The sequence below is a fragment of the Sphaeramia orbicularis genome, chromosome 11, assembly GCF_902148855.1.
Source record: "Sphaeramia orbicularis chromosome 11, fSphaOr1.1, whole genome shotgun sequence".
Classification (NCBI taxonomy): domain Eukaryota; kingdom Metazoa; phylum Chordata; class Actinopteri; order Kurtiformes; family Apogonidae; genus Sphaeramia; species Sphaeramia orbicularis.
The window spans coordinates 52,796,626-52,822,713 of NC_043967.1; the positions used below are offsets into that span (position 1 = coordinate 52,796,626).

At 37.2% G+C, this 26,088-nt stretch overlaps 2 protein-coding genes across 2 annotated transcripts; one reads left to right on the forward strand and one right to left on the reverse strand.

Annotated features, from left to right (window-relative positions):
• The first annotated feature begins 307 nt into the window (after nt 1-307).
• LOC115428121 (gastrula zinc finger protein XlCGF49.1-like) lies at nt 308-1,565 on the forward strand. The gene is given in 2 exon segments (XM_030146965.1): nt 308-705; nt 708-1,565. Coding segments are annotated over 2 exon segments (663 nt in total). The 5' UTR covers nt 308-434; the 3' UTR covers nt 1,100-1,565.
• Nucleotides 1,566-4,481: 2,916 nt separating this feature from the next.
• mindy1 (MINDY lysine 48 deubiquitinase 1) lies at nt 4,482-13,200 on the reverse strand. Its single transcript, XM_030146903.1, is given in 13 exon segments — nt 4,482-5,202; nt 5,241-5,781; nt 7,275-7,433; nt 8,474-8,668; nt 8,751-8,893; nt 9,198-9,300; nt 9,578-9,736; nt 10,282-10,346; nt 10,457-10,514; nt 11,543-11,751; nt 11,953-12,017; nt 12,019-12,202; nt 12,591-13,200. Coding segments are annotated over 12 exon segments (1,719 nt in total). The 5' UTR covers nt 12,898-13,200; the 3' UTR covers nt 4,482-5,202; nt 5,241-5,709.
• Between the last annotated feature and the right edge of the window lie 12,888 nt (nt 13,201-26,088).

The following is a 26,088-nucleotide window of genomic DNA, read 5'->3' on the forward strand; positions in this document are numbered from 1 at the left end:
ACCTCACATTAAAGAGGAACCAGAGGAACTGTGGACCAACAGGAGGCTGATATAATCAAGTCCTCACCCACTCCTGTCCCTGTGAAGAGTGAGGATGATGAAGAGGAAGCTCAGTCCTCACAGCTTCATCAAAGACAAACTGAAGTGGACATGGAGGAACCAGATGGAGAGGACTGTGGATCAGAACCATTCAGCAGCTTCCATCCACACGGACTTCTACAAACACAGAGTGATGACGAGGCGACAGTATCTTTAGAAAGTGATGATAGTCTGAACTTTTTACCAACACAGAGCGATGAAGAACGACTGTATCTTTAGAAAGTGGCGATAGTCTGAACGGTGATTGTTGGAAAGATGTCTGTGAACACCAGTCAGGGACAAAATCCCCTAAGAAGACAAACAGGAAGGAGGTGATCAACACACCTGGGGACAAAATGGAACATAATGACTTCACTGTAACCGATGCAGGATGTGAAATGAAAAATCAGTGCTTGGAGTGTGGGAAAATATTTGGCACAAAGTCACAATTGATGATACACATTAGAATTCACACAGGAGAGAAACCATTTGATTGTTCAGTGTGTGGAAAGAAGTTTACACAAAAATCCAACTTACTTTCTCACATGAAGCTCCACACCGGGGAAAAATCATTTAGTTGTTTCGTCTGCGGTAAAAGATTTGCTCAGAACTCAAATTTAATTAATCATTGAAAATGCATACAGAACAGAAAGCATTCTGCTGTTCAGAATGTGGTAAAAAATTTGCTTTTAAATCGGGCTTAATTCATCACATGAAATGCCACACAGGGGAAAAACCTTTCAGCTGCTCGGTTTGTCAGAAAAGTTTCATCTATGAACGTGTTCTGCGGTTACACATGGTGAGTCACACGGGAGAGAAGGCCTTCGCTTGTTCAGAATGCGGTAAAAAGTTTGGCCTCAAGTCGAATTTGCTTCGTCACATGAAAGGTCACACGGGACAGAAACCGTACAGTTGTTCAGTTTGTCAGAAACAGTTCAGACAGAAAAGCGATGTTCAGATCCACATGAAGATCCACACGAGAGAGAAGACGACACATTCAGGTGCAGAAGACGACAAGTAGAACTCCAACACGAGAAAAGGATACAGTTAATACGTGCTTCACCGGGTGATGTGCAGTAGGCCAGCTGTTGCCATGGTAACAGCAACACTCACTTGACCTGCAATTGCCGACATCCTAAGATTATGTCTGATACATTCAACTCTGCCTGGAAATCTCTTTAAAAGCTTTTCTTTTCTTTTTTTTTTTAGAAAATCGTTATAATTTATAATTTAATCTATTCTTTTTCCGTTAAAGCTGCTATTATTATATTATTTCACCTCTATGTGACTGTATCTTTGATGCCTCCATAACTAAAGCCTTTTATTATTATTATTATTATTATAATTATTGTTTAGGTGAAAGGTGATGAGCTGATTTTATGCTATTACCAAAAAGTAACAGTGTAAAAGAAACACTACAACAATGGGGCAAATGGTGCAAAAAAACCCAGAAATTATGTTAAAAAACAAAAAAAAAACAAACAAAAGTGAAGGCCAAGCGACAAACAAAAAAAACAATGCGACAAAAACAGAATAAAATGTAACAAAAACTTTGTCAATTATGCATCATGATAAAAAATTATGCAGAAGATAAAAAGAAGCAAACATTTTACTAAAAGACGAGAAAATGATGTAAAAGACCAAAAAAAACAAAGTAACAGATACAACAGTAGAATGATATAACAAGACAACAGTGAAAAAAAACAAGAAAAATAAGTTAAATATGCAACATGATGAAATTATGTCGAAAATCCAATGAAACAGGAGTTTTACAAAAAGGTGGTGAGACCAAAATGGAGCAAAAAGATTAAAACAATGTAAAAAGACAAAGCTGATGCCAAAATGACAACAAAGAGTAAGACATGAAAAGAAAAGTGTTGTAAAGATGCAACAAGACCAAAACAACACAAGATGAAAACTTTATAAAATGTGACTTTTTTTTTAAGGGTTTTATTGTTGTAATATTTTCTTTGTCAAACAGTTTGTAACTTTGTTTAAACCAGCGCTCTATAAACAGAGACTATTAATGTTAATACTTTGTATATGCTTCCTCTTCTGTTTCTGAGAAATAAAGGTGCTTGGATTGAATTCTTAGTTTTATTTTCTCTTATTTAATCCTAGAACATTTTGTTTTTGAGCGTTGCTGTCTTTTGGAAGGTTTTTCTTTCCACATCACACATTCGAGGATGTTCATCAAACACGAAAAAAAATGAAGCGACTCACACAGTTTGACTCAGTTTAGTTTTTTTTTTACTGACAATTTGCCAAATTAAATCCAAAGCGAACAGAGCAAGGCAGCGTTCACACAGTCAGACTGAAGCTCAGCTGTCAGCACACGAACCAACGAAATGACAGGGGACGCCCGCCCATCACAGAGGCATGATGGGAAACATTCGCCGGAGCAACACGCTTCAGAGTCAGAACAACTAAAATCCCAATGAGAAGATTTTCACACAGCGATGGTTTCATTTCACTGCAGCAGAAACAAAGTACAGAAGCCCAGATCTGTTGAGAAGAATTAATACACGACAAAAATCGACTAATTGTGAGAAATGACGCAATTTCTCAGATTTGCAGAGGCGGTGGACGTCCACACAGATGAACAACCTCTGGTATAAAAACAAAAACAAACTGATTCAACTTATTAAAAGCACAAAATTTTTAAAAAAAGTCCAGGTTCTGAATTGTTTTTTTCTTTGGTCTTTCAACTCATTTTTTATGTTTTGAAGTTACATCATATAATTTTGCTGCTTATCAATTTTAGTTTTCCTTCATTTTCTTCTTGTTGTGTCTTTTACTGGATTTTTTTTCCATCTTACTGTATCATTTTTGTTGTGCATTTTATTTATTTTTTTGTCTTGTAATATATTGTTTTTGTCTGGCTATATTCATTTATCTGGTTGTGTTTTATTAAATTTTACATAACCAGATGAAAATGATGTGTTCAATTTTTTACTTCATTTTCATCTTGTTACAGTTTGTGTGAGTTGGTGTTTGTGTATTTTACATATTTTCTGTTTTGTCTAATTAGGTCATTTTGTTTTGTGTACTTTACCTATTTTTTGTCTTGTTAGATCATTTTCATCTTGTTGCATGTTTAATTTTTTTGCACATTTTCCTTCTATTGTTGTGAGATTATTTTCATATTTGTGTATTTTAGTGAATATTTGTCTTATAACGTTTTTGTATCGTTAAATTATTTTCATCTTTTTTGTTTTACCCCATTTTGTCTTGTTGCACATTTTTTGGATTTTTTTTTATCTTGTTACTTAATCTTTGATGCATTCTGCACTTATTATGTCTTGTTAGGTCGTTTTGGCGTCTTTTTGTGTATTTACAAAAATTTTCAGTTACATAAATTTCATCTTACTCATTTTTTGTGTCTTGTGTTGCATCTTCAACTGAATTTTTTTGTCTTGTAATTTTTGTAGCCCATTTTACTTACCATTTGTCTTTTTAGATCATTTTCGTCATCTCTGTCTATTTTACTGAATTCTTGTATTGTTTCATTATTTTCTTGTTGTGTATTTTACTCATTTTCTGTCGTCATGTTTTCCTCATGTTGCGTCTTTTACTGAATTTAAATAAAAGTCAAGTAGCAAATAAAATTAAACAAACTATCATTAAATTATGTAAGACAATTTTTGTCTTGTAATTTTATGTCATTTCCATCTTATTTCTTCATGTTTGGTTGGATCTTTTACATTGTTTTTGTTTGTATGAAAGAAATGGAGTAATTTACTGGGAAAAAATCAAAATCAAAAGTAAGAATTTGGAATAAACTGTCGAATGATTTTGCTGTGGATTTCTTTTTTCTAACAGATGTGGGCTTGTGTAGACGCAAGTTCTGCTGTTGGTTTTGGACAGATAAATAGGAAGTCATTGATGTGAAATTAACAGTCGGTCCCGAGTTTATTTCACCTTAATGACCAGGTGGCTGCACATGTTCCTACTTTTTACCTCGAAAGTACTGATTCCAAAGTGATTTTACTGATTTACAATTATCTTCAGAGTCTATGATCAGGACTGTTGCTCATATCGGATCGTTGAATCAAATGTTCAGCAAAGCCATTAAATATAGAGAAACCATCCCCATTATCTGTGTTCAGTGGTGAAATACTGATCCATTTCCATGTGTTACAGGAGCCGTTTTTGTAAAATGCTGTTGATACCGTGCTGCGCTGAGTTTCAGGAGGTAAATACACGACTCATCTCAGCACCGAGAGCGAAAAACCAGATGTTAACGGTTAAAATCTGCATCACAGGACAGACACGACTGGACTTCATAGTTCATAGGAACAAAAAGCAGAGTGTTGACATATTGGCTGAAGTTTGGCTTACAGTTTAGTTTCAGATGGTAACAAGAAGTGGAGTGGAAAAAAAACAAAGATTATGACACTTAATCATCAGAAAAGTGGATTTTCTTTGCTTTTAGTCTCCACTTCAGAACAAATTCAGACATTTCTGCTTCAAACATTTCATTTTTTTTTGACAAGATTCACTTTAGGGACCTGAAACATACTACCAGAGCTGCAACGACAGATTCACAGATTAAACGATTAGTTGTGATCGATAATTGGTTTGAGTGGTGACTCGTTTCACACATTGTACAAAAGACTTAAGAAGTACTTTCTGTCTCAATAGTACAACATTTTGAAATGGGGAAAACAATTGCATATTTAAACAAAAATGGCCGACTTTCTGTTGAGTTTAGGACAGGATATGTATGCATCTAAATCTGGTACATCTAAAGCAAATGTAATGTGGGAGCTGACCGATGCTAAACACCTATAAAATAAACAATTTTTCAACATGTTTACATCCCGAATTTATTAGTGTACAGTTTAGTGAAGGCCTTCACTGTGCTGTTTGTGCTCAGGCTCTAAGTATTCTCTAAACGCATCTTAATAAGTCTGGAAAACACAGATCAAACATCGAATAATCACATGTTGCAGCTCTGATACGTCATCTTTCAGGTCAATAAAATACAGAATTATTTGTGTTGTGGTGCCACATTCTAACAAATCAATCTTTAAAAATGTTCATCAGCAGTTAATACATCATTTATCAGTCATTAATAAGAACACGTGTGAGTTGCCAGGTCGTGGCAGGTGTTTAGTTGACCTTTCAATCAATCAATCAATCAATCAATCACCTTTGACCTTTGACCTTGAGCAGGACCGTTTGACCCCACAGACATGAGTCAGTACTGATATTAATGACGTATGGACATGTGGAGTGAAGATTACAGTGAATTAAACGGTGACAAACCTTCAGACTGTGAGACTCTGACCCACGCCACTCACCTGATCAATAATGCCACTTATTGATCATCAGTAAAGCCTTTACCAACACCTCGTTAACCTTTCATAAAGGTGGAGTTTTGACCAGACTCCACCGGAACTGAACGTCTTAAAAATGTACAAACGTGTCAGAGGTTACAGGAGTTCATCACCTGTGAGACAAAGCACTGGGTTTGGCATTGAGCTGTGTTGTGTGTGTGTGTGTGTGTGTGTGTGTGTGTGTGTGTGTGTGTGTGTGTGGCCACCCTCTGCAGACACACTGGACATTTGGACTCAGGAGGTCAGTGGTTGCTGGTCAGTGATGATGACGACATCGACGATGAAGAGGCTATAACAGGACACAGTCTGAGTCCTTGTCTCTTCTTCTGGCCCCGCCCTGCTGTGACCCCTGACCTCTGACCTGTAAACACAACAGCATGAACTTCAGTCAAACATACACAGCTCAGTGGAGCGTGACCTCCTGTTTTGAGTCACATGATTTCTCTGCGCCCTGCCCCTTCAAAAGAATATAAGGAGATTCTGTCCCGTTTGGTCCAATGACGATAAAAAACGTGATTCACAGATTTCATTCAATTCTTACGAGTAAATATTGGACAACAATCCCTAAATCCAACAGAACAGTGTTATTTGAAGGCTCTGCCCAAAGGATCAATAAAGTTCTATGCAATCTAATCGATTTAACCCTTTATGGACTACAATTATAACAGGCCACCTAGATTTCTAGACTTCACCTAGAGAAGTGTTAGAATTTTTCTTTTTTGCCAATTCTTTTGCACCTTTTTTTTTTAGGAAGAACTTAACATTCAATATCCAGCCATTTATCATTATTATATGTAATAAATGCTTAAAACAGTGTGTTATAGCAAAAATAGAGAAAAAAAAATCATATTTATTGTGAAAAACGACTGTAAATGTTCAGAATGAAATTTTATGATTACAGAAATAAACTTTCAACTATTTTCCATATGCTCAAACATTTTAGTTTGTCTTTGTCTGTATTCATGTTCTTATTTTTAGCTATTTCTAGGCATTTTTATCCTGTGTGATAGTATGTGTTCACTTTCTGTCGAGTTGTAGACAGAGCCCCTCATTTCACTGACAAAAACATCCATCATCTTCTTTTACAAACACTGTATCTCCTTCTGCCCTGACTAGCTTTCTGCATATACATTTACATAATATACATGCATTTATATAATATTTACAGCAAAAATACAACTATCAATGAACTATGCAAACCAGAAAAATACAGATAAAAAAGGCAAAAAAAACCCAGAACTCAACAAAAGATGGCAAAACACACTAGCAGAACACTCCAAAACAGCACTATCACTATTATACACAATTATTTACAAGAATTCAGTGCAGAAACACCGATAAAACCTTGCTAAAATGCTGATAAAATCATAAGTGTCTCTCACCGACTGTATCTGCTGCTGTCTGCCCTGCTCCAGTCTGTTATTCCCCGCTCCACCCACCCCCACCCCTCAGGCAAAGCTCAGATTCTCAGCTTTCAGATACCATTTGAATTTTGTCAATAGTGAGAAAAGTTCAGGAGTTTTGGTAATCTGAATGCTGTAAAATGGAAAATGTATCATATTAAATGTGTACGTATTGTCTTAAAACGGTTAAGCGTTACAAAAGTCTTATTACCTCCGCCAAGGAGGTTATGTGTTTGCCAGCATTGTTTTTTTTGTCTGTCTGTCTGTCCGTGTGCAAGATAACTCAAAAAGTTATGGACAGATTTGGATGACAATTTCAGGAAATGTTGATACTGGCACAAGGAGAAATGATTAAATTTTGGTGGTGATCGGGGGGGGGGTCAACTGATTTGCCTTGGCGGAGGTCTGTGCTCTCCGAGTGCTTTTCTAGTTGAAGTGTTGTTTCTATTACCTGTTGTACTGCCTGCATGGCTCCTTGCTGCTGCTGCTGTTGCTGCTGTTGTTGTTGTTGGTACTCCTCCTGCTGCAGCTGTCGGGCCAGTTCCAGATCACTGAGGGGCCCTGGGGCCCCACCCTGCTGCTGCTGAAGCGACACTGCCACCAGGTAATCCTGATGGAACCAAACACAAAACACTTCAACTGAAACATAATCATTATTAGACATAGACCATTAAAATGATTGTTATTATCAATACTGACTGAAATGCATTTGATCCTGATACATTTATCAGCCACAGGTGTGTTCAGGGGTTAGAAAAACCCATGGAAAAAGACGTTTTTGAGGATCAGGTGTGTATATCGGTGATGTGGTGTGTCATGTCCTGGGACAATGGGTGATGTTGAACTTGGAATCGTTCCAAACTGTCCATGCTAATGCAGATATTTTTTGCTAAATTTGTTCCTTTCATCCACATGTAAATAGCATTTTAGTCACAAAAACAGATTTTAAACAAATCTTTCCAAAGTACATACTTTCTAAACTCCGGTTTGTGTGTATCTGTGGGTTCATGGAAAACATACAGATTGTTCATCGATGGCGTCTCACCACATTTTGCTCATGTCTGTTATGTTTATATAAGGAAGCTGCACTTGAAACATCAAATCCAGGTGTATAAATCAATGTACGATCTGCAGTACGCTGAGGTCAGGACTGATACCTTGGGGAGACAGACTGGACTGGCATTATGGACAAAGCCACATCATGTAAAGAATCCACTTCCACAACAACAAACACTTAAAGTAATGCAAGTTTATAACTGAATTACATTTTGATGACACTTTGAAGCCTCTGCGTCTGCAATGTCCAGTTTTATCCTCGGTCTCCACAGGTTGGACAACAACACTATCTATGGTTTGTCTGAGAATTTAGGCCAGACTGGAGCTGGCTTTTTGTTGTCATATGAACAGAGATATTTAGTAAAACAAAGGTCGTGTGGATGGACTTTTTTAAAAATGGAGGAAGAAAAAATATCCGTGTTAGTGTTGGCAAGGCATGTATGTTTTGTACGTTATTAGAATTATAACTGGAAAATCGCTGCTGGTTTCATGTACTGTTTAATTCACCTACATTTTCTCCTTTAAATGTGGTTCTCAGTTGAGTAAAACATCTCAGTAAGTCTTAAAACAGCTCAGAGGTTAAAGGTCAATCACCTGGTCGATCTGTCTCTGCTGCTCCTGATTGGTTGGCGGCAGGTCGGAGATGGGCGGCGCTCTCTGCGGTGGATGACACAATCTGAAGTCAGAGTCACAGAAGTTTCCGTCACCCTCAACGTTGTGCAGCGACTCCCAGACCAAACCCTCCTCCTGCAGGAAGCCCTGATCCGTGACCAGCAGGTACAGGTGACCCTGAAGAGCAGAGAAACACTTTACTTTGACCTGCACATGGTGAGGGGGGGGGTGGGTGTCTGTGTGTGATCAGCAGCTCCACCTTGTGTTTGATCATGGTACTGAAGTGGTTGTTTCTGAAGAACACAGAGATCTCTCCCTCTTTGGCCGTCGTGTTGAGTTCACAGAGTCCGTGATACGAAAGCTGAGTCGCCGTCGACTCCAGGAACTGCTCTGCCACCAGACCTGACAAACAACAAACATCGCTTCATGTTTTGCATGGATCTATTTGTCTTGTACAGGAAGTAACTGTGCTTCAGTAGCGTTTTCATTTATCTGTACTTATGTGTTTCTTTTTCTGACACTTTTTCCTTTACTTTTAACAACTTTGACCTTTTAAGTATTCATTAAGTTTATTTTACATCATTACACAACATCAGCCTAAGTGGACACATAAAAAGAGAAAAACCCTCTTCTTGTGAGGAATGAAATCAGTTTTAAGTGAGACCAGCTGACAGATCAGGGTTGAAGTCAGACATGTCCGTGTTACCTTCACTGACTCGGCTGCTGTCTGCAGAGTGCTTGTAGTCGATGATTTTCTCCACTAGTTGGTTGTAACTCAGTTTTCCCACAGCGGCCACCATCTCTGGGCTCTGTGGAGGAGACGAGACTTAAATTAAATGAAAACACAGTAAAGACTGGCTTTAAAGGGTTTTAACAATGGATTTCAACCTGACCAGCCATTCTGGAATAAACATGACACGTTTGTTTGAGAATGTTCTTGGCTGGGTTCAACAGACAAAGACAGAGAAAGATGGAGAGGAGCAGCAGGATTTCAGAAGATACAAGGTTTATTGTAAAGTCTAGTGTCTAGTGGATGGTGTTGACTTCACCGCCTGCTTCTTCACACACTCTCTGGTGTTTGCGTACCTGCGGGTCAACCAGCCAGCCATGGTACAGCGGGATGTCCAGCAGGTCGAACACGATGCATTCAGGTGTGTACTCAAAGTCTGTCACTCCGGTGAATCGTACGTTGACGTCCAAACCGGTGGAGAGCTTCGGGAGCACCGCCATGGCATCGCTCATGTTCTGACGCACACGCAGACCACATCATCAAACAACATAATTGGTTGGCCTTGTTTCAATATGTTCAAGTAAGGACTGAATTAGGAAAAATGTCTTTAGGTTTTCAGCTCCTAATGCTTGGAACGAGCTTCAGTCTGAGCTTCATCTGCAAACACTGACTCAGATTGATTTTAAAGAGAGCGTTAAAACTGTGAAATCAAGGCTTTTGGTCTGTAAATGTTTTGACTGATGTTTTTTTCTCTGTTTACAAAAGTTTTATTATTGTAAAATTGTAATGATGTGACTTTACGCTGTCATCTTGATCAGGTCTCCCTTGAAAAAGAGCCCCCCTCATCTAAAAAGGGACCAACCTGGCTAAATGAGGTTAAATGAAATTTCAAAATTTTCAAAATGTGAATCTTTTGTGAATCCATACATTTGTTTTCCTCAGGATCAATGAGAAAACACTGCACAGTCACCTTCCCATCTGTGTGAATGTGATTTTACATCATGACCTGAACGCATCATTACCAACTGTGACTGTTTATGTAGGTTCAGGTGAGTTTTACCTGTTGGAAGTTGAGCTCCATCCCATCAGCCTTTTCTCTGGGCGTAACAGATAGCACACATTCTCCTACACATACAAAAAAAAAAAAAAAAAAAAAAGCATAAGGGGAGTAACATCAGAGCAGTTACAGGTAACAGGAGCAGCTCATTGGCTCTCAGATCTGTCAATCATCTTACCCAGGTGAGCCATCAGGTCCTCAGTGGTGACGACTTCAGTCTGAGCAGGAAGTTTCGCCTGAGAGAAAAACACACAGATATTTGAACTGTATAAACAAAGAATTTTCACTCTTCCCTTTTTTTCCATTGTCTGATAATTAAAATAACAGATCACTCCACCCAAATAAATGTCACAATAATTGATATAAATGTCTATATTTCAAACCTCAAGTAAAGTGATTATGTAGGTTGAGATGATTTATGAACTTCTCAAAGGTTTTTTAGTATGAAGATAATTATTTAATTTTCTTTTGCTGCTTATACACATAAAACGCACTGAATTTAAGATAAAGTGTACTAAGATGGAGGGACTGACTTTTGTTTTTTAATAAAAGAAAAAAAAAAACTTTTAGATCAGATGAAGGCTTGAAGCTGAAACGCGTAGAAGTGTCTTTTAGGTCTAGGTATGACCATCCATGTTAATAAAGGCATTTTAGTGTTTAAAGAGAGTGCCTTGGATTTTTCTTCCAGTTTGGTACCTACTTTATGAATCCCTTTTTCCAAAGAGCACCTCGAACAAACTTTTTTAGTCCGAGAAGCATTCCTTCCCATGAATTTTCAAAATAAAATACTTTTTTTTGGATGGAACGATGAGAAAGTTCATGAAGCTCACAAACTGAGAACATTCACCCAGGAAATCACTTACCCAGTCTTCATACAATCTGATATTCTACTATTAGAACAAACTAGTGTTGAATGATAAAGGCAAAAAAGTCTGATGTAAGTACATTTTAGCTGAATAAATTACTTCTATGTGGATTTCTCATGAAGTGGGCACAGCAAACACAGCTGAAAAAAGCACAAGATGACCAGTAGAAGGTGCCAAATAACAGAGACAATCAGGGGTTTGTTGTCCTGGATCTACTGAAGCAGATTATCGTTGTGTAGTGAAGAACAGTGTTTGTGCTGCTACACTGAGGCAACACCCTGGTCTGTTTTAGTTTGTACAAGGAGGAATTAAGAAGTTTGTCATGAAACATACATCTGTAAAGACAAATACCAGGGTATTTTTTCATGTACACAGTCACTGATGACATAAATATTTACCTTCCATCGCAGGAACAGTGTGTTCATGATGGCCAGCAGGGGGCAGGGTCCATTCTCACTCTGAGTGATGATGGGCGTCTTCTTCTCCTTCCAGGTGATCCACTTCACCAGGTAATACGCCGGCATGGACGGCCCAGACTCTGCAGCCGCAGCAGAAGAAGTTGTAGAAGACGAGGCGGCGGCAGGGGCAGCAGCTGCAGCAGTGCCCCCTGTGGACAGGAGGGTAATTACACTCAGACCTCAGTAATCAATTCATTACTTGTAACTTGCATTTTACTCCATTCTGCTTGGTCTGTCATATTGCATACAGTGTTTCAGTATGTCCCGTCTCATCTCACATGTTTCATAGAGTATTCCTAATCTACAAATAGATAAGTAGTCATTGATGTGGTCATGTGACTCATCTTCACCTTTGGCCTCTGCAGCCTCTTCGTCCTTCAGACTGGGGACCTCTGTGGACGGAGAACCGCCCTCTGCCCAGAGCAGAGTATGACGAGGACAAACCGTCCTCCACGTCCAGGGAGTTTCCTGTGGCCGTGACTCCATCCGACAGCTCCAGACTGGGGATGGAGAAGGAGGCGGAGTCGGTGGATTCCCTCTGGTCATCTGAACCACCAGCTGTTGCCACAGAGGAACTCTCCTCCAGGTCCAAATCCATGCCTGCTGGTCCAGGACAGTTGGAATGTATTGTTTTACTCCAGTAACGCTCCGTAAGATATTAATGACATCAGAGAACTTTAAATAGTAGATTTGAGTAACAGTGTTGTTGCACGCTAGTGATTATATTCAACTTGTTTAGCAGCCTGTCAATTTCTGGCAAGTTTCTGCCTTTTGTAGAGAAAAAGTAGATAAAGTTCTTCTATTTTATTCTATTCTATTCTAGCAGATTTTTTACATTAATCTGCACAGAAACCATAGCTGATTGGTTTTCTTCAATGAATTAGCTTTGATTGCGAAACACCTTCTCTAAAAATTCTGTTAAAACTCAGTAAACTTTTACTTTGAAGGAGCACGAATCAGCTGATCCAGGATGAGGCCTGATCCTTACCTGGTTCTCCTGATCTGGCTCCTGATCCAGTCCGGATGTGGCTGAGTAGAGCTGTCAGAGACTCTTCTTCTATGGTGACTCCACTCATTGTTGTACTTTCAGATGGCGGCGTTGATTCTGGCGCTGTGGACGTAACTTCTTCCTCCTCCTTCATGACTTTGGCAGAAAGTGGACCTTCAGCGGTCCCATTGCTGCTCGGGACCTCGGCTCTGACCTCTGACCCTTCGATCACCGTGGTAACAATGAGTTCTTTGGAGACACTCTCAGTGGCACGAGGCAATTCGAGCTCCGAGCTGGACTCGGCCATGATTGGCTGATCAGTGATGGCAGCACAGAACAAACAGTGGCTCCTGATGGAGTTGAAAAAGCTACTTTGGTCAGGAGACGTGTAAAGGCTGATTGGTGGAGGCCGAGGTCACATGGGACCGTGAGAGTCCAACATGGCCACTTAGGAACCTGCTGACCTCCTGACTTCTGTACGTACAAAACCAACACTTATCAGGCCTTCAACATGTCGAAGAGTCTGACTCCAGTGGCAGAAAGTACAGGATGATGGACAGGAAAGGATGTGTTCACTGTTTGTCAAATGTCAAGACGGGGGATTGTTGACAGAACTGTAGAGACACAAACAGAAAGAAATCATTGTTAGTTGGTGGGCTCATCTAGAGAAAAGTAATGCCCTGATCCAACAACCCTTCAGTAAACTTCCATTCATCACTGCACCTTTATGCAACTACTAGGGCTGCAACGAGTCAATATTTTCAATGGTCATTATTTTCTGGATTAATCAATCACTTGTTTCATCTGAACAATGTGAACATAAATGCATCCTCATATACCTTGTTTAAGCCAAAACCCAAACATTATAAAGTTTACCCCCCTCTGCCCTACGCCCCTGCTTGGTCCGTCAGGTCAGCTTATGCTCAGAGGGGGCGGAGCCTTTTCTGTTGCTGCTCTTGAATTATGGAAAGATTTACCTTTATGCACTACACTGGCCCCTTCACTGTCCGTTTTAAAACTTGTCTTAAAACCTATTTTTACTCCTTGGCTTTTGACGTGGCATGAGAGCCTGCTTGCTTTAATGTTTTTTTTGCTTTGTTTGTTTGTTTTATGGTTATATTTTTATGATTGATGTACAGCATTTTGTTTCTGCTATAATTGTTCTTAGAGTTCTCTATAAATAAAGTTGAGTTGAACTGAATAATGTCAAAGAGGGAACAAAATCAGGAAATAATAAAATGTTATTTCATAGGCTGGATTCAAACTGATTATTGATTATGAGAATAGTCAACAACTAATCAATTATTACTAATAGTGACTACACACCTAAGAATGTTATTCATTAATTTGTTTCTTTTGTGCATCTGTTCACAACCCTTTTCTCTAAATGATCTTTATTGCAGTCAACTTACCACCAGAGATAAATATTTAAAAGCTTCATCTGTTTTTCTAACATGAGACCAGGTTCTGTTCATCTGACAGAGACTGGTCTGAAATGAACACCAGTGGAACTGACGGAAATGGGATGAAGTAAGCGCAGAGAAACAACGTGAGCTGATCATTAATTCAGGGCAAGGAATAGGAATTAATGTCACAACCTGTATTAAATCATCATGAGTCACATAGTAGTTAAACACTCCTTCAGTACATGACTCGACACCTAAAAATACCTAAAATGATTCAGCATCTCTGTAACAATTTGATCAATAACTGTTAGCAATAACAGTGCTTTTGTTCATTCCTCTATTGTGTTAGGGAAACAGAAACCCCGATCACACAAATCCATGACACAATCTATAATAAACACAACATGGCTTCAGTGAAGTGACATCTCAACACCAAGGCAGACATGTCTCTACATCCCCAGTTGCTGTTGGTGCAGTTTTTTTGTACTTTTCCTCAAACGGCAATTATATAAGACGTCAGAAAAAAAAGCATTTGTGTTTGTTAACTTTTCAGAAATTCTGAGCAGTGACAGTGAGAGCAGCTGCACATCAAGGCTGAGCGTGTTTACGCCCGTCAGGTGACCTCTGCAGTTTAACAGGTAACATGAGCTCATTTCAAACAGTGAGAATGAGAGTAAAACTGTTTGCGTTCAGTGAAATGGATGCAGAGGATGACATGCCTTCTTTCACAACACATCAGCGATCTTTCATGTTCATATGAGAAGGGCTCATCACTTCCTCTATGTGTAATGTTTCATATACATACTCTAATACTTTCTTTAATGTTTTATTTTAATCAGTAACTGCATGTTACATTGTTTTAATTTGTATTACTGCCTTTCTCTGTGATGTTTCTTTATTTGTCTTAATATGACTTCATGTAATGGCAAATGAATACTAACTCACTGATTTCTCAAGCATAATTAAAGGTTGACTGCTTGGTTATGAGACGGTAGAGGGACACATGACACCGTAACAGGTTGACACAGTGTAGGTACAGTAATATAAAGTACCTGTCCTTAACTTTGTGTTTCAGAGAAACTGTTTATCCTGTTAAACTCTGGGTCATTTGTTTCCAGTCTGAATAATTTCATTGAAACACAAAACAATGGATTAGCTGATAGCGAAATCTTCATTTATATAAAACCAAGTTATGATCAGAAAACAGCAAAGAAAAGACAACATTCATCATCATCTCTCATAATTCAACCTTTATTTTTGCTCTTCTTTGTCTCGTTTGGAGACTTTTAGTGGTAGAGAAATAATCCTTGTACTGTTGGATCTGCTTACTGTTAGCTTAGCGCTGCAAAGTTTGTCTCAGTGGTCTGTTGTTTAATTAAATTATTCATGACATATGCTGGCCTCAGACTGTAAGACTGGTTTAGATATTTACACATTTCTATGCTTGTTGTTTAAGCTGCGTTCTGTTGTCCAGCTATGAGTTTCATTGAGCTTTTAGCTGACGTTCCTCTAGTTATGTGGATGTATAGAATATGTATATTGATACAAGCATCCTGTAGCATAACCATGGCAACACAGACAGAACTGCAGCTGCTTCCTAGTCTAAGAAGCTACTGAGAATAAATAATTTTCTATCAGACAGACTGAACTTCTAGTATAGTAGAAAATTAGAATTCTGCAAGTTCTCCTTTAGTGTCCAGCTGCTAAAAGTTGTATGATGACATTTGAACAGTGACTGTTGAAACGATGGTCATGGAGCTCTATTTCAAATATGTTTAATGTCATATAAAACAGCAAGACTGTGAAACAACTAACAATAACCAGCACATACATACACAATGAAAACCAGCTTCTAATAAAATCATACCAAGAAAAAAAACATTTAAAACTTATCAGTTCACGTTGGTCTTATCTTCCTGTTGTACAGTCCTGTCTCTGAATGATTGGTTGTCTCTGGATCCTGTTTGTTCAGATGTCTATAAACAGCGTGATGCTATCTATCATCACTAACATGTTGTGTAAATTCACTGATCTATACACTATACCTGCCACACGGTAATGTAATATTTAACTTTGGTATTCATTATGCACGTTTTATTGCTAATTTGTTTATGATTGTGTGCTTGGTGTCCTGTCTGTGTTAAATGTACTGTGTCAGGTCATTGTGTTGGTCTACTGTCATGGCTTTGTGAAAAGGATCAACTTCCCCTCAAGGATAATAAAGTCTGCAATAGAACTCAAAACATTATCATGATTCTTATCTGTAATCCAGTCTCCCTTTACTCTTTTTCACTTGGTCAGGTCTTAGACTGTTTTGTCTATTTAATCCTTTATGCTTCATCTGATAGCATTTCCTGTGTGTGATATTCACCAGTGGATTCACTAACCCAGGGATCATTTTAACAATGGGTTACTGTTTCATCTTTTTAGGGTGTAATCGGTCTGTCGTGAAGGCACACAATGACGCAAAAGAAAAGTAATGAACAATTCAATTCCCTTCAAATTCATTAAAACGAAATTAACATCTGTTTTGCACATGTAAAGAGTAGAACGTGTAGCTGTTTGTGTAAAAATTAAGGAAAAGGGAAGTATTTGAACTTTGCATGTTAGTTAACACCTGTGTTGTACTGACATTTCAGCTTTTGCATGTCTCTCTTGTGTCTTTGTTTGAGTGTCACTGTCTCCTGTCCCTTTTGTTCAGGATTCCATAATGGAGGTGTATCTCACAGGTCCTGTTTACTGACAGCACCCAAAGCTGCCTGTCACTTCTTAGATAACCTTATGTAAATATATAGACGATGTATACATACTTTTAGACCTATTTCAGAGGAGACTCTACAAAACCCGTGATTTCTTCCTTATTTCCCTGTTAAAGGTGTTTTTGTTTAGTTTATAACCTCTGAGGACAAACTGGTTTGTTCTGTACTGACCGTAATGCTAAAACAGGCAGATCAGTGATTGTTAACTGCATAAATAACAGTGCCAGGACTTGCCTTGCTCTCCGTGGTCCGTCACATCCAGTTTGTTCCGGGAGGAGGGCTGTCACACACCAGAACCACGCAGCTCCTCACGGCTCCGCTTTAAGCCGCTTTCCCCCCCGGAGCTAGCAAACACGACGTTAGCCCTCCTTTAGCGTAGCACAGTTAGCCACTGTTTTAAAGAGAAACAAAAGGCGAGAAACAACGGGAGTCGGAGACTGGGCTTTGGCACTGTCCTCCCCGCTTAAACCTACACGCACACTCGGTTCAGAGCCGCTCCGTTTAACGACACCGGGTCCGGGTCTAAGGCGGTCCGGGCTAGCTGTTTACATTCCACCAACAGGAGGCTCTGAGGCCACGCCCACTACGAAGCGCAAACAACAGCCAGCGTATGACGTCATATCCGGGAAGCTAAACATTACCTTTCTAATGCTAAACTTTGTTTTACACAGAAAGGTAAAAAGAAATTCAAACACACATTGTACAATAAAACAAACACACTTAAAGTAAATACATAAAACTCGGGTTGAGTTTCAAGTTGGCTCATATTAAGGCTGTTCTACGATGTTGCTACTTTGCTATGCTAGCTAGCCGTTTCCCTTCACACACAGAACTGAATGCAAATAAACAGTAATTTAACGATTATGTGGTCACTTACTTTTTCATACGTAAAAAAGACACTCATTTTCCTCATTTTAATTTTCGTAAGAGTCACGTAGACATTCGGTATTAGTCATTTTAAGAAAGCCTACCAAATAGTAACTTTTAAAGCGTTTTGCTTTGCGGTAAGCTCATAATGGGGATATTCCTAGTGTGTTTGTTTGCAGCTGCTTTGCCCGGGTAGCTAGCTCTGTTCACAAACAGAACTCAATTCAAATAAACACTAACTTTATTGATAATGTGGTCATCAACACATTTACACGTGAACGTAAGCGTTAATACTTACCTTATTTGTTTCTTTAGGAATCAGCTAAATAATCGGCATGACTCATGTCAAGAACAGTTAACACATATTAACTTTTAACACGTTTATTTCTCTCATTGCGACCCGTTATCCTGCAGAGTTGGTGTTTTAAAAGCACAAATGACTTTCGAATATTCAGATGACCGTAAAAATCTAGTGGAACATTACAGACATTTGACCGACTCTTCCGGATCATCAGAGCGGATTTGTTTGTTTTTATTTATTCTTGGGGTTTTACACACATTATACCCCCTGCTTCTGTTTTATTAGACACTTTAAAGAAGCCCAAAAAGAGCCACGTTTGATGGAAATGTTTAGTTTAAATGAGGCAGAACTTTTACCTTTTTGAGCAGTACCTTCGACGTAGTGTGAGATGGGTTTGTGATACAGAGCAGCTGTGAGGGGCGGAGTGATTCTGTTTACCTGCACTTTTTCTCTGGGTTTTCATACTTTCTTATATACCATACTTGGTCTCTGAATGTGAGTACATCCCTACAGTCAGGCTCAAAATGTGAATCTGAAAAATGAAGAAGAGACAGAAATGAAATTCAGACATACTGAACAATCACATTAGGGAGTTTTTCTTTCACCTGTCTTCACACGCTTGGCCATATTCTGCCTGACAATTACTAAAATATGGAAATGCAACCAACAAACAGCTTAAAAATCTTGGATGTTTACTGAGATGAATCTATATCTGGTGAAAACTAAAATAACAGAAACTTAAAGTACATATTGAATATGAGTTTATATACAGGAATCTATCTATCTATCTATCTATCTATCTATCTATCTATCTATCTATCTATCTATCTATCTATCTATCTATCTATCTATCTATCTGCAAATATTCACTATGATGACCCATATTCTATATAAATAGACAGAAGGAAGAGAATGTTTTTAACATTCAGAGAAACAGACTGAAGAACAGACACAGTGAGAGGCAGAGGCAGCTCCACTGAATTATTACTCATACGTTCAAAGAAAACAGAGCTGTCAGCATTTCAAGAAGTGTTTGACATGTGAACAATGAGGAGGATGTACTCAGAGAGTTTACTTCAAGTAAAAATCAGTGGCATTAAAACCAGGAATGGACTGAAAACATTTAGAAAATTACATCTATCTGATGCTGACATTGTATGTTTTGTTTTTGTTATTATTTATTTTGCTTTTGCACCTGTGAATCAAAGAAATCTTCTTTGCACATATAAATACAGACTAGTGTTTTAAGATTCAAAATTCAAGAAGTTTTTTGACATGTGCACAGCAGAAACACAGTGGTTAAACCGAGTAATGAAACTCTTTGTGAGTTCCCTTCATACAACTAAAATAACAGCTTAACTCAGTGTTTTTCAACTGTGGGGTTGGGACTGCCTGGAATTCAAATGGGGTCGTGTGAAATTTTAAGTGATTGATAACAACAAACAAACAACAAACAAAAAAAAACCGTGTTAATAAAAAATATATGGTGAGTTGAGAGAGACTATCACAATACATAAAAGACATGACAAACTGTGAAGCTGAAACTGCAGCACTGTGGTTCTGTTTACCTGTCAAATGTTCACTGTGGTCAGTTTCAGATGCTGCAGCTCTTTCATAATTCATAGTTTGAGTTTTTGTTTGTTCAGTATTAATTGTCAGCCTTTTAAATCCAAGCTGAACTGACTGTACATATCCTGACCAAGGAAAATCAAATTCTCACTTTGTGCAGAAATCTACACCTGACTTTTCTGCCTCCGTCCATAATAATATACATTATGTAGACTAAATGTTGTCTACATGATGAAAAACAAATTAATTTTTTTTTTTTTTTTTAAATGTCTCCGTTTTGATTGTCTGGGGTGGCCAGAAATTTGTGATGTTAAAATGGGGTCACAGGTCAAAAAAGGTTGGGAACCACTGGCTTAACTAGACTAAATAAAATTTCATACATCCCTGTATGTCTAATTTAAACCTGAGTGAAATACAAGTACGTAAATAATATTTTTACTATCACTGCATGAGGGCAGCGTTTTACAAGAGCGTTATGCTGTTGCTGAAATTGGTCCGTTGGTTTATTTTACACATAATACTTTCTCTTCAAAGCTTCAACACAGACATAGGCTTCATATTTTTTTAACCATTTTTCCAATGCGCTCCAATAATCAGGTATTTTTATTGACTGAGAGAAATGAATGAATCAGGGACTGTACAAGAAATTTAGTTTATCTGAACAATGTCCATTTTTAACAGAGCACATCCATCTGCACCAACACACACTCTGTTGAATTGGATTTTACATTCACCAGACTGAACCAAAATCGAGGATAAGAATGGATTTAGGGAATCTTGACACAATTAAATTACACGAAAAAAAAAAAAATGCCACTCATTTTTCTGAGATGTTAAATCAACAGCTGCAGCCAGTGTTTGGTTTTGTAACGGTTATAAAGGATTATTCACTGATTCAATTTTCAGTAAAAATCCTCATGAATACTTGGTGTTTCATCCACTAATCCTATCAGTACATGTAAATAATTGGTGTAAAATACAATTATTCATCTTTTCATGTTCATCAGATATGACCCGTTTGGACATTCAGAGGCTCCATAGTGAACGTGGAAACACCGTTGTCTTCTACAACATGAATTCAACAGTAAAACCTATAGAGTTGGATCAGTGACAGTGGATGGACACACTGGGTTTTATATTCACTTAATGATATGTTTTGTTGAAAAAGTCAGTTTTTCTTAATTTTCTCTCTTTTTTATGTAATAACCTTTGCATTTATGATTTTGATGATCTATTAAATTTCAATATAGGAAAATACCTGATTTTCACTGAAAAATCCAAAAGGCAGAGGATACTATTAAAGCATAAATGGTAATGAATCCTTATTAAAGTTTAAATGTAGATAAAAAGTAATTTATAAGTTGCCACAAGAATATTTTAGGTCTTTAAGGGTTAAAAAAAAGACCTTTAATGAATACCTAAATATTAAATGAAACAGTTAACGAGTACGTCTCTTTTCTGATTCGTGTTGTACATTAAAGGGTTAAAGAGGGCGTTTATTGTGAAAACTAATGAAGGAAGTGCTGCGTCCATTTGGAGTCTGAGGCTGATTTAAGAGGAGGACAGTGATGTTACTGTGTTCAGAGCAGTGGTCAGCTGAGAGGCTGCACCTCCAACACACATCAACACATGAACACATGAACACATGAACATGAACACATGAACACAGTTACAGGAGACAGGATGGACGTCTTTCTGCTACAGAGCAGCTCTGCACTGAAGGTAAATAAAGTTTAACCTCTCTTATGCAACACTAACATGACTGTGCGTGTGTTTGCGTTAGTGGGTGAGAAACATTAACGCACTAAACTGATTCTGACTTTGACTATATGAACAGAACTGACCTGGGTTTGACACTGTTGCACATTTTTTTCATTTTATTGCTTAAAAATCACCTTTTTTTCTTTTTTAAGCTTATAATTAATCAGAGTTGGTTGGTTACTGTGTCCTTGTGGTACCTCTGTCCTTTGTGTTTGTTCCGTGTCTGTTGATAGATGTGTCTGGCACCTCAGACCAAAAACCAGACTAAATAGATCTCCACAGTGTGTCCATGTCCTGTGAGTCTTAACCTGATCTCACCACATTGTCCATGAAGCCAGACCTCAAATATGACTCAGTTTGACATTTGAGTTCTGTTTTACATCCAAGTTTGAGGTGCAATCGTATTGTAGTTTTTATGAAATTAATGGAGGCCGATGGAAAATCCAAAGGTATAAACACTTGACGTTGTGAAACCCCGAGCATTAAACAAACATTATATGATTTGCACTTTGTTGCAATTCTACGACACACTTGTTGCATAACAGTGATCACAGTTTATGACTTTAGACACGTTGGAGTCGCAGTGAAAACACAAAAGACAGGAGGCGGCGTCTGTCTGGAATGGAAACAGTACAACGGACAGTTTTGTGTTTTTTATTAGAGATTATATTATTTGTGACATAGATGAGATAGAACCATTAACTGCATCACTTACATTATCCAGTATGTACAGTGTTTGTTCACCTATAAAGGCAGAAAAACATCAACTGTGCAGATGTTATTGTATTGTGTAATTACTCCTTGTTTTCTTGAAATGAGGCCAAATCACTGAGAACAGAATAAAACTTCTGTAAAATCTTGATTTTTTCCCCCTATTTTTCATTAATTTTGTGCAGCAGTTCAGAAATTCCATGACAACTTCTCATCTCCACTTGCTAGCATTTTAACTCTTTATTTAGAGTTAAACTGGTTTTACATAGTATTGATGTTCCAAACTCAGGGGTCAGTCTAGCACCAAAACACATTTAGGACCAAACCACAGACTGTATCAGTCACTGAATAAAGTATAAAGCTCATTCTTTACACACATCTGTATCATCAAGTTGTCTTCTTCAAACGAAAACTCATAGATGGTCAAAGTAACACTGTGCCATAATTAGGGGTGTGTATTGGCAAGAATCTGGCGATACAATACCAATCACAATACTAGGATCACAATACGATATATCTGATATATCATGATAGTGTTAAAAAGGCAATTTTTTGTTTGTTTCTTTTTTAAAATGATTATTTCCTTGAAGAATTAAATTACACCAGAACTCTGCACAAACACTAAATACATTTTATTTGATCAGAACAGGATCTGATGCTATAGCGCAAAATGTTCCTTTGTTAAAACTTAAATTATGTTTACAGACATTACAGTTTAAGATCCTGTTCAGATGTTCATATTCTATTAGTTCAGAACTAACATCAGAACAGTATTTTTGTGCGATCCCATCAAAGGAACTAACATTATTTAATAAAACATTATTAAATAATAATAAATAAAATAAAACAAAAAACAAAAAAACAAAAATGAACCTCCACAATATCTGCATTTGAATAAATACCTAAAAATATCATAACAGTACTTTTTAATATCGATACAGTATTGTGAAATGAAATACTGTGATATTGCAGAACCATATTTTCTTACATCCCTAGTCATAATGTTGCTGTGCTGTGTCAGCTGATAGTTTACATTATAGCTCTGTTAGCTTAGCTCTGTTTTTAGACTGAAAACAGCCACAGTAAAACCACTAATCACCTCTGTTTTCTGTTCAGTTTGTGTTGTCAGTAGCTGAACTAAAGATCTGTTTGGAATCTAACAAATAAGGTCAGAACTGTCACAGTTTAGTCTGAACCGATCAACAAATCACAACCTAGCAAAGATATGAACATCCCAGAATAATTTTATACCTTCATATGAATCAGAATCAAACTCACCCATGTAGAAGAAATGCTGACATTTCAGCAACAAACTCCATTCTTTCCATTTAAAGCTCAGTCCAGTGGAGAAAACGTCAGCTTCTATTTAATTAGTTCTGTTTCATTTGACTCTAAAAGTTGTTTCTTGATGTTTCTCATCACATCTGGTCACTTTCTGATGTTTGGTCAAAGGCCCAGTGGTGTTAGTTTTCCTCAGAGTGACTCACTTCTCCCTCTAGTGGTCACATAAATCCCCCGGTTAATCGCTGGAAGTAAATTCATTTCATAACTCTACAATCCAATACACTGGCATCTATGCAGAACTTAACAACTCTTTAAACTAACATCAATGATAATTTTAGGTCATTGTAAAATTATTTAAAGTAGAATCACAGCATATAGCTGCTTTGAGGTCTAATACAAGACTAAGCTTTAAAGGAGTGATATTTGCTTTTTTAAATGGAATTCTTCATTTTCCCACATTTCCCTGTGGTCTCCATAAACTGTAAATGCTCTGCTTGGGTCTGAATTCTTCATTCATTCAACTCCACAGGTCCATCTTCAACCCTATTTCTGAGTAATGACACCAGAAAGGTGGTTTGGAGCGTGGCCCTTTAAATGCACATGAGCCACTTCAGGCCCCGCCCCCTCCAGGTTGTTGGCTGTGCTGTTCAACCAGCAACTTATCATTTTAGGTAATCGGCTCGAATTTTGGACATATTTTCAGTATGCACTACAACCGCTGCTGCTGAAAATAAATTATGTTGTACTCGGAGAAATGTTCGTCTGAAGTCTGGACCTTATATGTGCAAATGTCATGACGTAACTAGTTTTAGATGTAACAAATTAAGAAGGAATTAAAACGGGCTTATAATCCACTTGATTTTTGCCAAATGAATATAAATATAGCTTTGCAGCAGCTGGATGATTCAAATTCAAACTGTATGAACTATTAGGGTCCAAATACACAAATAAATGAACCACAGACTAATAAAAGTGGGTTTAAACAAACATGGCCCCTTTGAGTAAAGGCAACAAAACTAGACAAATCCAGATTTTACAGTTATTTGTTGTTTCAGAACTGTGCCTCATTATGTTAAAACCCTACACACAAATAAGACGCAGCACTTAAACATCTCAAATCTTTGTCAAAATAAAACTAAAAAATCTTAGTCTTTTTCCAAAATGACACATGTATAGTCCATAAAAGCAGCAACACAATGATTAACTTCATGCACGATCAGTTTGATATGTGGCTGTAAAAAAGAGCTGTGTGATGGGGTGAAAAGGGCATGTGTTTATTATTGACAGTATTGTGATTTGATTTTACTGATAACATTATAAGTAAAGGTAGTAAGCAAAGGTTATAAACGAAAATGCACCATTCACTGATCATTTGGGGTTTTTTGGGGTCTCTGATTGGTGTCTCTGAATCCAAACTATCACTATTACGATAACTACTGAGGTTTTAATGACATCTACACATCAGTGCATTAAAAATAGGAAAATACCAGATTTTCCCTGAAAAATGCAAAATGCAGGGGATAGTTCTAGGTCTTTAACCTCCTAAGACCCAGGAAATGTCAGCAAAGTACAAGCTTTTTTTTTTTTTTTTAATTAAATAAGTGCCTATATTGGAAACATCATGATGCAACAGTTTGATCACATGCAGTTTTAACATCTGTATGGAATGTTCTTTGTGGTGGACAGTTTTCTTTTCTTTTCTTTTTTTTGTATAAAGTTGTGAAACTCTTGTCCACAAATGTGGACAGTGGGTCCTAGGAGGTTAATGTTCGTTTTCTGCATAAAACAAAGAATAATTTGGAGTTATCATTATTTACAACCTTTGAAAACATTTTGTTAGCCTATAAATTCATAATTTTCTTAATTTAATGTTATTTTTCAGCACTAAAACAAAGAATAATTTGGAGTTATCATTATTTATCGGCTATGAAAATTTACATTTACACAATTTACACACAATTTACAACCTGAAAAAAGTGGCATTTGTTATGAAAAATAAGTCAAATGTTAACAATATTATGCCTCAATTTATCATTTACACATGTGTGTTATGGATCAGATGTACAAAGGCACATATTCATTTAGTAACAGGCAGAATATTTTGTTAAATATTATTATTTATTGTTAAAGAAGAGTTTGTTAATGTCTGTATTTTCATAATTTAATGTTGTTGTTTTTTTTGGCACTAAAACAGATTAATTTGGAGTTATTATTTACAGCCTTTGAAAATATTTTCATAGCCTATAAATTCATAATTTTCATAATTTAATGTTATATTTCTGCACTTCAACGATTTAAATTGGAGTTATCATTATTTGTAGGTTATACAAATATTTAGATTTACACACTATTCAAACAAAAAAGCAAATAACTTCGAAAAAACCTGGCATTTCTTATGAAAAATAAGTCAAATTTTAACAATATTCTACCTCAATTTATCATTTATACATATGCATTACGGATTAGATCTATAAAGGCACATATCATTTAGTAACAGGCAGAATATTAGATTTAATAATATTTTAATGTTAAAGAATAGTTTGTTAATGTCTATATTTTAATAATTTAATGTTATTTTTCTGTACTAAAACAAAGATAATCATTTGGAGTTATCATAAGCTATCATGCTGTTATTTGACTGGTCTGACCCACTGAATGTGTCCTTGAAAGAAAAGGACTTTCACAACCCTTTCACTTTTTTTTTTTTTTGTATAAAGTTATGAAACTCTTGTCCACAAATGTGGACAGAAAACCACAGCTGGGTCTTAGGAGGTTAATGGTTAAATGGTTCACTTTTATGACATAAAATGACAAGTCTGTGTCTTATTATTGTGTAGAGC